The 13632-nt window shown below is 46.7% G+C and overlaps 1 protein-coding gene across 1 annotated transcript in view; it reads right to left on the reverse strand.

Moving 5' to 3' along the window:
- LOC144822592 (CD5 antigen-like) overlaps window positions 1-13632 on the reverse strand; it is a 510246-nt gene that overhangs the window by 251906 nt on the left and 244708 nt on the right. The window contains exon 4 of the mRNA XM_078680312.1: window positions 12844-13158. Coding sequence (XP_078536438.1) covers window positions 12844-13158 — 315 coding nt within the window. The remainder of the gene's footprint in view (window positions 1-12843; window positions 13159-13632) is intronic.

Raw genomic sequence — 13632 nt, forward strand, 5'->3', positions numbered from 1 at the left:
ACAATAAATGCAAAGGAATTTAAGTACACCAAAATCAGGTTCGATCTGTGGGTGTAGACTGCTTTCCACATGTGGTGGTGGTGCAGTTGTTGTACTTCCTACAGCAGCAGTTGGATCCTCTTGCAACCTCTGTGTTGCAGCTCTCGCAAAAGTGTTGGGGTGCAAGTTCTTCACGCGCGGAACCAAACTCGCAGTGCCAAATGAGTATTTCTTTGCAGGATTGCTCCTGGAAAGTGATATTTGGCAAATTTTACAGGTCACAAGTGGAGCATTAACCTTTTTTCCCCTTCAGGGAAAGTAAAAAACTTCCATGTAAGTGCCTCTTTTTTTTCCCTCCGAGGTGCTTTTGAAATGAATTCTCCATCAGAAGAATGGCTGGAAGACGAGTCCATACGTGCTGTCATGTTTGTCTTCTATCTAATTTGACAGGCTTCAGAGAAGAGATGCTTCTTCTTAGAAAGTCAAAGTAGAATGATAAAAATAGGAGGGTATTTCAACAGTTGGAATAGCAAGTGCTATGAACCAATCAAATCTCTTCCGTTTAAGTAACATGGCTTTGCGTACGCTTACCGTGCGCTTACGGTGCTCTTGCGCTGCGAGTACGAGCTAGGAACCTCCGCGATTTGCAAATTTGTTTTTAAAAGTAATATACACTTATTAAAAGTTAAAAAAACTATTTTCATGATTGTCCCAGAAAATGTCTTCCCTTAATATGTACATTAAATACATAAATATATGTTTTTGAACAATTAGAAACGTTTGCGCCGTACGCGTACGGGGTGCCGTACATGACGTCACACGGAAACGTGGATGTGACGCGTAACGTCAAAGTGCATTCGTAACGTATGCATGGGTACGCGCAGAGTACGATTTGCCGTACAAAGTATGGTGCGATCACCGTACGCGTACGGTATGATTAAACAAAAGAAAACAATGAAAAAGGAATGATATAGAATTTAATTTTAATATATTGGGGGAAAAATCATTAATAAAAAAAAATATTTTTGACTTTACTATTATTTTACATTAAAAATATGAAATATAACTTAAAAAATAAAATAAATATAAATATTTGTAATAAAAATGTAGGAAATTAGTATAAAGAGAAAGAAATATAATAATTAATACATTTTAAAATTATCATTTCCAAAACTTTGAAATTCACTGAAAAAAACATAGGTTTTACGCACGTTATAGTTAGGAATTAGCATTTAAAAAACCTTACAAATTCATTCAAAAAACCATAGGTTTCAGCCACATTACAGTTAGGAATTAGCATTTAATAAACCTTAGAAATTTACTGAAAAAACCATAGGTTTCACACATGTTATAGTTAGCTGGACATTTGACTCATACAAAACCATTGAAATTCACCTGTTATAGTTAGGTCAGCTAACTATAACTCGCGTGACCGCAATGCACTGCTGATGACGTCACATATTACATCACTCATGACATAGTCAGTGACATCACTCATGACATCACTGATGACATCTCAAATGACATCACTGATGGCATCATCCAGTGAATGTGTGTCTTTCTGAAAAATAAATATTTTTATATATGTATATCTAAAGGTCGATGGAAGAATCAATGGGTAAATATGATTGATGGTCAGTATGCAGAACAATGTCATACATTCAGCCCAGTATAAAGATCTAGGCCTCAATCCATCGTTTTTTTGCTCACCATGCCATTCCAGTTTTGACCCAGCCATATGGATATTAGTCTGGACCCTGCGCCCAATGGGAACAGTCCTGCCTTAACTGCCAGGTCAGGTCCTCCCTGGATAGGAAACTAAGTATGGGCTGAAAATCTATTCCGCTAGCGGAATTTGCACATTTTTGGCAATTTCGCGGTCCGCAAATCGCGCGAAATTGTCAAAGAATTTGCAATTTGCGAGTTGGCGGATTTTTTTTGCTTGGTCGCGCTTCAAAAATACAATTTCGCACGTGCGGCGTTGACTTACCGTGGTTCTGAGTTTGCCAAGTTGTTTTGCGTGTGCCATTTTCGATCTTGCTGCGTGATCGCGCAAGACTTTTCGATCGCGAGTACGTCATGGCATGATCACGCGAAATTCTTTGATCGCGAGTACGTCATGGAGGCCCGCCATCTTGCAATGCGAGACTTTCAGAACACGAATATGTCATAAGGGCCCGCGATCACATATTACGAGAGTAAACAATAGCGAATACGTAGATGCGACGTGCAGCTGATATCCTTAGGGAGATTTGAACAGCTCGCTTTCCCGAAATCGCAAAAATTGCAATTCTGCACAAGAAATCTATCGCTGGCAGCATAAACCTTCTGAAAATGATCTTTTGGATCAGAATAACTCCTCAGATTGACATTTGGCTGCACTTTTTTGTGCAAGGAGTGCATTTTTTGGGCGATGGGAGGAAAGAAGTGCCCCAGAGTCTCCAACTTCCTATTCCAGTCCAGCAGGCTCCTCCCAGTGCTTTGTCCATGTCCTGGTTACTTTTCATTTGGATCTGGAGCTGGAAGGATTACTCTTTGTGGCTGCTGCTGGATATTTGCGACCTATGACCCTGCTCGCAGGCAGGTCGCGCCCCACGCTGCTGCACGGCATTGTTTTTGCCTAATCTTATTTTTTTCCCCTGTGCCTAACTTGCTTTCTTGCCCAGACTTGTTTTTATTCCCCTGTTCCTGTACTTGCTTTCTTGCCCAGACTTGTTTTTATTCCCCTGTGCCTGTACTTGCTTTCTTGCCCAGGCTTGTTTTTATTCCCCTGTGCATGTACTTGCTTTCTTGCCCAGACTTGTTTTTATTCCCCTGTGCCTGTACTTGCTTTCTTGCTAAGACTTGTTTTTATTTCCCTGTGCATGTACTTGCTTTCTTCCCCAGACTTGTTTTTATTCCCCTGTGCCTGTACTTGCTTTCTTGCCCAGACTTGTTTTTATTCCCCTGTGCCTAACTTGCTTTCTTGCCCAGACTTGGTTTTATTCCTCTGTGCCTGTACTTGTTTTCTTGCCTAAACTTGCTTTTCCTTCCTGTGCCCAGTTCTCCCGTGGCCCCCGACCGTTTTTCCCGCCGCTGCGTCCCTGCGGCCCCACCCACCTGCAATCCCTTTCGTCGTCCCGCTCCCGCCTTCCATCTGCTCCTCCCTCCCACATCCCCACAAGTAGATAGTCAAACTGCTCCAAACCACCGTGTGTTTGCTAGGGCAAGTGTGGGCATATTTATACTTTGAAGGTGCCGAGTTTGACGTAAGGTTGGACATAATAACGTCATCAAAGACTCGCAGTTCTTTGAAAACTCCAATAGCTCTTGGTTGAATCAATATTCAAGCAAGGGGAAGTCCCTAACTGCTGATGCCGAGTTTTCCAAGAAATTGTTGTGGATTTTCGGAACTAGTAGAAGTAGCCATGCCGTATTTGGACTGCATGGGCTATGTCTGAACATGGTTATGATTTCTATGCCTATATAAGGGCATGCATTGGGAAAATTACACTAGGGTCCTAAAATGCTATAGAACACTGGAAACAAGCATCCTAGGACTGGTTTCGGGCTTTCAGACGTCATCAGCCAGGATAGTTGCCTACAGTGGCATGGAGAGCACGGGACACACATCAGGGCATACCCAACACACTCAGGGTGACAAATGCAAAAAGAATAATTGATGGACAGAATGCAGATCAATGTCATACATTCACCCCAGTAGAGAAATCTGGGCCAAAATCAATCATTTTTTTGCTCACCATGTCATTCCAGTTGTGACCCAGCCATATGCAAATCAGTCTTGACACTGCGCCCAATGGGAACAGTCCTGTCCGAACTGCCAGACCAGGTCATCCCTTGACATGAAACAAGCACCCTAGGACCGCTTTCGACTTTCAGCATCATCAACCAGGATAGCTTGACTCCAGTGCCATGGAGAGCAAAGGACCCACGTCTGGGCATGCCCGTCCCACTCGGGTGAGAAATGCAAAAAGAACAATTGATGGATAGAATGCAGAACAATGTCATACATTCACCCCAGTAATGAGATCTGGGCCTAAATCCATAATTTGGTTGCTCGCCATGCCATTGATTGATTGATTGATTGATTGTGGGTTTCTAAAGCGCTAGAATCAACTCCCGAAGGAGTATCTCTGCGCTGTAGACCGCTGGGGAACCCATCCTGGCTTTCCCTGTGAGATGGTCCCTACTGGGTATCTCCAAGGTGAAACCAGGCATCCCCGGCGTATGTGGGGGGCCGTTGTGGAGATGAGGCAAGCTAATGCCCAGAGTTGCCGAGTGTGATCCCTAGTTAGAGTAGGCACCGAGGCGAGAATTATCGAGTCCGTTGACACTGGTCCAGAACCCTGCCGCGTCGGGAATTGAACCCTGGTCCCGGGCTGTTCTCTGCTCCCAGGTCTGCCGCCTCGAACCAGTGAGCCACACCACTCCACATTGCAGTTTGGACCCAGCCATATGCAAATCAGTCTTGACCCTGCGCCGAATGGGAACAGTCCATTCTGAACGGCCAGGACAGGTCCTTCCTGGGCTGGAAAGAAGCCTCCTAGGACCGGTTTTGGGCTTTCAGACTTTATCAGACAGGATAGCTTGACTCCAGTGGCATGGAGAGCATGGGACCCATGTCTGGGCATACCCATCCCACTCGGGGTAACAAATGCAAAAAGAACAATTGATGGATAGAATGCAGATCAATGTCATACATCCGCCACAATATAGAGATCTGGGCCCAAAACCATCGTATTTTTGTTCACCATGCCATTCCAGTTTGGACCAAGCCACATGCAAATCAGTCTTGACCCTGCATCCAATGCGACCAGTTCAGCCCGAACTGCCAGGCCAGGTCCTCCCTGGACTGGAAACAAGCACACTAGGAATGTTTTTGGGCTTTTAGCACTCATCAGCAAGGATATCTTGACTCACGTGGCATGGAGAGCACGGAACCCACGTCTGGGCATACCCGTCCCACTTGGGGTGACAAATGAAAAAAGAACAATTGATGGGCAGAATAGAGAACAATGTCAAACATTCACCCCAGAACAGAGATCTGGACCTAAATCCATCTTCTTTTTGCTCACCATGCCATTCCAGTTTGGACCCAGCCATATCCAATTCAGTCTTGACCCTGCGCCCAATGGGAACAGTCCAGCCCGAACTGCCAGGACAGGTCCTCCCTGGACTGGAAACAAGCATCCTAGCACCGGTTCTGGGCTTTCAGCCTTCATCAGCCAGGATAGTTGCCTACAGTGGCATGGAGAGCACGAGACACACATCAGGGCATACCCAACACACTCAGGGTGACAAATGCAAAAAGAATAATTGATGGACAGAATGCAGATCAATGTCATACATTCACCCCAGTAGAGAAATCTGGGCCAAAATCAATCATTGTTTTTGCTCACCATGTCATTCCAGTTGTGACCCAGCCATATGCAAATCAGTCTTGACACTGCGCCCAATGGGAACAGTCCTGTCCGAACTGCCAGACCAGGTCATCCCTTGACATGAAACAAGCACCCTAGGACCGCTTTCGACTTTCAGCATCATCAACCAGGATAGCTTGACTCCAGTGCCATGGAGAGCAAAGGACCCACGTCTGGGCATGCCCGTCCCACTCGGGGTGAGAAATGCAAAAAGAACAATTGATGGATAGAATGCAGAACAATGTCATACATTCACCCCAGTAATGAGATCTGGGCCTAAATCCATAATTTGGTTGCTCGCCATGCCATTGATTGATTGATTGATTGATTGTGGGTTTCTAAAGCGCTAGAATCAACTCCCGAAGGAGTATCTCTGCGCTGTAGACCGCTGGGGAACCCATCCTGGCTTTCCCTGTGAGATGGTCCCTACTGGGTATCTCCAAGGTGAAACCAGGCATCCCCGGCGTATGTGGGGGGCCGTTGTGGAGATGAGGCAAGCTAATGCCCAGAGTTGCCGAGTGTGATCCCTAGTTAGAGTAGGCACCGAGGCGAGAATTATCGAGTCCGTTGACACTGGTCCAGAACCCTGCCGCGTCGGGAATTGAACCCTGGTCCCGGGCTGTTCTCTGCTCCCAGGTCTGCCGCCTCGAACCAGTGAGCCACACCACTCCACATTGCAGTTTGGACCCAGCCATATGCAAATCAGTCTTGACCCTGCGCCGAATGGGAACAGTCCATTCTGAACGGCCAGGACAGGTCCTTCCTGGGCTGGAAAGAAGCCTCCTAGGACCGGTTTTGGGCTTTCAGACTTTATCAGACAGGATAGCTTGACTCCAGTGGCATGGAGAGCATGGGACCCATGTCTGGGCATACCCATCCCACTCGGGGTAACAAATGCAAAAAGAACAATTGATGGATAGAATGCAGATCAATGTCATACATCCGCCACAATATAGAGATCTGGGCCCAAAACCATCGTATTTTTGTTCACCATGCCATTCCAGTTTGGACCAAGCCACATGCAAATCAGTCTTGACCCTGCATCCAATGCGACCAGTTCAGCCCGAACTGCCAGGCCAGGTCCTCCCTGGACTGGAAACAAGCACACTAGGAATGTTTTTGGGCTTTTAGCACTCATCAGCAAGGATATCTTGACTCACGTGGCATGGAGAGCACGGAACCCACGTCTGGGCATACCCGTCCCACTTGGGGTGACAAATGAAAAAAGAACAATTGATGGGCAGAATAGAGAACAATGTCAAACATTCACCCCAGAACAGAGATCTGGACCTAAATCCATCTTCTTTTTGCTCACCATGCCATTCCAGTTTGGACCCAGCCATATCCAATTCAGTCTTGACCCTGCGCCCAATGGGAACAGTCCAGCCCGAACTGCCAGGACAGGTCCTCCCTGGACTGGAAACAAGCATCCTAGCACCGGTTCTGGGCTTTCAGCCTTCATCAGCCAGGATAGTTGCCTACAGTGGCATGGAGAGCACGAGACACACATCAGGGCATACCCAACACACTCAGGGTGACAAATGCAAAAAGAATAATTGATGGACAGAATGCAGATCAATGTCATACATTCACCCCAGTAGAGAAATCTGGGCCAAAATCAATCATTGTTTTTGCTCACCATGTCATTCCAGTTGTGACCCAGCCATATGCAAATCAGTCTTGACACTGCGCCCAATGGGAACAGTCCTGTCCGAACTGCCAGACCAGGTCATCCCTTGACATGAAACAAGCACCCTAGGACCGCTTTCGACTTTCAGCATCATCAACCAGGATAGCTTGACTCCAGTGCCATGGAGAGCAAAGGACCCACGTCTGGGCATGCCCGTCCCACTCGGGGTGAGAAATGCAAAAAGAACAATTGATGGATAGAATGCAGAACAATGTCATACATTCACCCCAGTAATGAGATCTGGGCCTAAATCCATAATTTGGTTGCTCGCCATGCCATTGATTGATTGATTGATTGATTGTGGGTTTCTAAAGCGCTAGAATCAACTCCCGAAGGAGTATCTCTGCGCTGTAGACCGCTGGGGAACCCATCCTGGCTTTCCCTGTGAGATGGTCCCTACTGGGTATCTCCAAGGTGAAACCAGGCATCCCCGGCGTATGTGGGGGGCCGTTGTGGAGATGAGGCAAGCTAATGCCCAGAGTTGCCGAGTGTGATCCCTAGTTAGAGTAGGCACCGAGGCGAGAATTATCGAGTCCGTTGACACTGGTCCAGAACCCTGCCGCGTCGGGAATTGAACCCTGGTCCCGGGCTGTTCTCTGCTCCCAGGTCTGCCGCCTCGAACCAGTGAGCCACACCACTCCACATTGCAGTTTGGACCCAGCCATATGCAAATCAGTCTTGACCCTGCGCCGAATGGGAACAGTCCATTCTGAACGGCCAGGACAGGTCCTTCCTGGGCTGGAAAGAAGCCTCCTAGGACCGGTTTTGGGCTTTCAGACTTTATCAGACAGGATAGCTTGACTCCAGTGGCATGGAGAGCATGGGACCCATGTCTGGGCATACCCATCCCACTCGGGGTAACAAATGCAAAAAGAACAATTGATGGATAGAATGCAGATCAATGTCATACATCCGCCACAATATAGAGATCTGGGCCCAAAACCATCGTATTTTTGTTCACCATGCCATTCCAGTTTGGACCAAGCCACATGCAAATCAGTCTTGACCCTGCATCCAATGCGACCAGTTCAGCCCGAACTGCCAGGCCAGGTCCTCCCTGGACTGGAAACAAGCACACTAGGAATGTTTTTGGGCTTTTAGCACTCATCAGCAAGGATATCTTGACTCACGTGGCATGGAGAGCACGGAACCCACGTCTGGGCATACCCGTCCCACTTGGGGTGACAAATGAAAAAAGAACAATTGATGGGCAGAATAGAGAACAATGTCAAACATTCACCCCAGAACAGAGATCTGGACCTAAATCCATCTTCTTTTTGCTCACCATGCCATTCCAGTTTGGACCCAGCCATATCCAATTCAGTCTTGACCCTGCGCCCAATGGGAACAGTCCAGCCCGAACTGCCAGGACAGGTCCTCCCTGGACGGGAAACAAGCATCCTAGCACCGGTTCTGGGCTTTCAGCCTTCATCAGCCAGGATAGCTTGATTCCAGTGACATGAAAAGCATGGGACCCACGTCTGGGCAAACCCGTCCCACTCTGGGTGACAAATGCAAAAAGAACAATTGATGGACAGAATGCAGAACAATGTCATACATTCTCCCCAGTACAGAGATCTGGGCCTAAATCCAAATTTGTTTTGCTCACCATGCCATTCCAGTGTGGACCCAGCCATATGCCAACCAGTCTTAACTCTGTGCCCAATAGGAACAGTCAAGCCCGGGCTGAACTGTTCCCACAAGGAACAGGGTCAAGACTGATTTGCATATGGCTGGATCCAAACTGGTGAGCCAAAGATTGATGGATTTAACCCAGATCCTTTTGACTGGGGTGAATTTTTGCATTGTCCAGCATTCCATCCATCAATTGTTTCCTTTGCATATGTCACTCTAAGTGGGAAGGGTATGCCCAGACGTGGGTCCTGTGCTCTCTACACCACTGGATTCCAGCTATCCTGGCTGATGAAGGGTGATGCTCTAAAACTGGTCCCAGGATGCTTGTTTCAGGTCCAGTGAGGTCCTTGCTTGGCAGTTTGGGCTGGACCGTTCCCACAAGGAGCAGGGTCAAGACTCATTTGCATATGACTCCTGGTGCCCCATTAGGATCTCCATGGGATTGTGTGCCCAGTAGTTGTCACTGTAAGTAAAATTAGTATTATAATAGTTAAACCACAGCCAGTCAAAATAGCACTTACACCAGCTGCCCATGGTAAATAAACTTGTATACTTATATTGTCATATGTCCCCACTTGGCCCACGACCTAGTATCCGCATTTGGAGCCTTCATATTAATGATTGCAAGGCCTGGAAGAGTTTAAATGCAGCCTTGTGTCCTCATGCCAAAACAGACAAGCTTCAGGTAAGTGCCAGTCGAAACTAGACCACGTACTTTCCAGGATGGTCGCCCACAGTGGAACTATTTCCTGGTTTACATGTGGCCCGGTAATAAAGAGATTATTAATGTGCTCGGTCATTGCAGTAATGCCATGTCAGATCGTGAAATATGGATATGATGTAAAAAATGGAAGAGTGCAGTTTATTATAGCCTGCAGATACCTAAAATATTGAAAAAATCCAAAACATTAAAACATAAAATGTTAAAATATTCAACAGCTAAAACAGAGAAGAAGTGATTCAAGAAATTCCATGGCGAATTAGATGGTATCTATTATGGTATAACTATTCCGGGGTATAACTAAGTGACTCAACAAACCCCTGTGCACATGGCTGATAATGGATATAAATACAAATACATATAAATGAATAGAAGGGAGTGAAATGAGCATAATGTTTTTAGTGTGAGTCTGGAATGATAATGCTGAGCAACTCAGGTGACAGTGTGCCCATTTGGCCGTGATAGCTGAATGCGCTACAATAGAACTCTTTGCTGACGCCTTTCTTTTGTGTTTGTAGTCCTTGTCCTCTTTTAAACAGGATATTCTCTGAGTTCCTGTTGTTCTCAAGTTGTTCCAGTACTAACAAGTTCAACTCAGTGTGTGTGTGCGCATGTCTCATTTGGTGGTTTCTCTTTTTCATCGTATGTTACTGCAATGTTTGCAGGTTCTGGGATTCACCCTCCTACAAGTCATGCCCACATAGCCGAGTCCACAAGGGCACAGGACCAAGTAGATTACTCTTTCAGAGGTGAACATACTGTGGGTGGTCACTCTCTGAGGGGTTCTGGTCTTCCTTCCATTGGATTTTTCCAACTGTTTTGCGTCTTGGTCTCTGTGGTCCTCGGTCTCTCCTATAAAATGGAAAGTCCTTGTTGTGGAAGCATGGGGGTCTGTAGGGCAGCTGATTGTGACCCAAGATGTCATAGTTTGGATCAGTCATTTGTGGTGGGTGCATGTAGTATGGGGCTCCAACGGGTGGCCCATAGTTGAAGCACAGTTGGTCTCTCCTGCCTCTTCTGAAATCTCTGGTGTTTCTTTTTTGTCCCCAAATTTGTGCTTGAATAACTTCATATTTAGTGGCCAGCTGACCAGTCTGAGGCACTGCCTTCATCACTGTTAATGTTACTGCCCCCTTCCAGAATGTATTCATCACTGGTGTACTGATACACTCAAATCCAGGGTGATGTGCATTTCCTACATTGGTTGGAATCACATTGTGTTTCTTAAATATCCCTCACACACCAAAAGGGCCCTTAGTGTCATGCTTCAGCATAAGGGTCTTCGCACCCCTCTATGGTACGCGGCGTGCTGCTACCTGCTTATGGTATCGTATTTTAGATTGAGACAATAGTTTCTCCTACATGTAGCACTCACTACCTGTATAATTTGTATCTAACCATTGATGACATTGTCATACATGATATGTGAGTAGGGTAGGGAACTGAAGAAGCAGCACACTTTTAAACATGTTGACACACACAGGAGGTCTTGTACAGTGACACAACACACCTCCGTCTCACACCTTTTAAACAATACTGGCACCATGGAACATTAAAGTTTTCTACTTCACAGGAGCTAGGTATTTCTTAACATTCACTTACCACTCACTCCTGACCCTTCCTCTCATTCACTTCCTCAGCACACATAGTGAAAAAGGTCAGTGCTCCCGCGTATTCGCAGGTAGCAGTACACCGCGTCCCGAAGAGGGGTGCGAAGACCCCTATGATGAAACATGACACCAAGGGCCCTTTTGGTGTGTGAGGGGTATTTAAGAAACACGATGTAGGAAATGCACATCACCCTGGATTTAAATATTACTTCAACGGTGGATCCTGTTGTCAAATCCACCCACGGTGTTCGTGTAGGACACCACCTCTCCACTTCCTCCTTTGTTAATTATAATACTGATATGTTCCTCTTGCTAAAACCTTTTTATATCTTGGTTTAGTTTTTCTATTTTTGACGCCTTCAGGTATTCGCTAAATTCATGAATTTATACAGTTCATGTAGTCTCTTTTTTGTACATACTAGTAGACATATTAACTTTAAGTTTGAGTTCAACCGCTTCTATTTCTACCGTTTGATCCTCTGATAGTCTTGTAGCAGATACAGAAAATGAGCAGAACAGATGTAGCTTCATCCAGCAAAGACTGAGATTCTCTTGCTGATCTGAGAAAACCCAAATCAAAACCTCCATTCATGAGGGACGGACGAAGGGAGGGAGGGATGGAGAGAGAAAGTAAAGGGCGGAGAGAGGGATGGAAGGAGGGAGGAAAGGATGGAGGGAGGGATGGAGAGAAGGAGGACAGGGTGGAGGGAGGGATGGAGAGAGGGAGGACAGGGTGGAGGGAGGGATAGAGAGAGGGGGAAAGGGTGGAGGGAGGGATAGAGAGAGGGGGAAAGGGTGGAGGGAGGGATGGATGGAGGGAGGGGGGAAAGGGTAGAGGGAGGGATATAGAGAGGGGCAAAGGGTGGAGGGAGGGATATAGAGAGGGGCAAAGGGTGGAGGGAGGGATGGAGAGAGAGGGTAAAGGGTAGAGGGAGGGATGGAGAGAGGGGGAAAGGGTGGAGGGAGGGATGGAGAGAGGGAGGAAAGGGTGGAGGGAGGGATGGAGAGAGGGGGGAAAGGGTGGGGGGAGGGATAGAGAGAGGGGGAAAGGGTGGAGGAAAGGATGTAGAGAGGGAGGAAAGGGTGGAGGGAGGGATGGAGAGAAGGAGGAAAGGGTGGAGAGAGGGATGGAGAGAGGGAGGAAAGGGTGGAGAGGGGGATAGAGAGAGGGGGGAAGGGTGGGGGAGGGATGGAGAGAGGGGGGAAAGGGTGGAGGGAGGGATAGAAAGAGGGAGGAAAGGGTGGAGGGAGGGATAAAGAGAGGGGGAAAAGGGTGGAGGGAGGGATAGAGAGAGGGAGGAAAGGGTGGAGAGAGGGATGGAGAGAGGGGGGAAAGGGTGGAGAGAGGGATGGAGAGAGGGAGGAAAGGGTGGAGGGAGGGATGGAGAGAGGGGGGGAGAGAGATGAGAAGACTAGAGCTCAGGCTAGTGAAGATTATCAGTAAGTAATAGGATCCTTTACAAGTGCTTAAAATAAAAAACAAACGCCTAAGTAGATGACCACAATGTCTGCTTCTAGGTGGCTCAATACAGAGCAGGGATTGATTTGCGAAACCCTCCTTCCCCCTAAAGAGTCATAACTGTTGGGAATATACAAGGAGCCGGAGCAAGAGCACAGGCAGGAAGGGGGTCTGTAAGTCCACCCTTGGCTCCAGAGTGCATTAATGTTTCATCCACCCCTACTTCATGAAATGGTTGCTACCCAAGGTCATTTTTTTATTTTGACTAAAGAGATTTATGTCATCATTATGCAAGGACATTCGTTTTTACACCAAGTTCCACCTCTCACCTGTACAGGTGACTCCAGCATTCCTCCCTGTTGGACAGGTATTAACATCCCAGCCTCGCTGTGCACATTTCCACAGGGCAGACTCATCTCCTTGGCATTGGACATCACTCATCAAGACTGGCAAAGGGCTGATCCCGAATGATGAATTATACTGATAGCTTTGTACAGCTCCGCATCTAAGCTGTCTGCAGACCACAGACGCGTCCTTCTGATCCCAGGCGTCATCACACACGGCCCCCCATATCTCGTGGTGTCCGACTTCCACACTTCCAGCACAGAGAGAGGGGCCGTTCACCAACTGGACCTCATCAGGACCTGGGAAGAGATAACAGGGCAATGTGAAGGAATGCAAATGAAAGGAACCAAGAAAACAGAACATCATCTTCATCAAAGGGAAGGTTGACAGGTTATATTCAGTAGAGCATGGCAAATGACCTGCTGTGGAAATAAATCCTATAAAAATGTGAATGTTTTTTTTCTAGTCTGTTCAATGGGATCTAAACAGAGTGTCCCTGGTTGATACATTGGGCACCTCTTTGGACTCCCCTCCACTGGTCAGTTATTTATCACGGTGGCCACAGTCATACAACCCTTCTGACAGGGACATTTGTCGGTGGTCAGTGATGATTCCCTCTACATTAGAGGTCTTTTAACTTTTTTTATTTCAAATCGTTTTTTTATTGAAATTTCAAGAAAAGAACAATAAAGAAAAGAACAAATAAAATGGTAAAATGATAAACACAATGGTAAAATGATGATAAACAAAAGAATACTGGCAAATAATAACAA

Source organism: Lissotriton helveticus, chromosome 3_1 (genome assembly GCF_964261635.1).
Source record: "Lissotriton helveticus chromosome 3_1, aLisHel1.1, whole genome shotgun sequence".
NCBI lineage: Eukaryota > Metazoa > Chordata > Amphibia > Caudata > Salamandridae > Lissotriton > Lissotriton helveticus.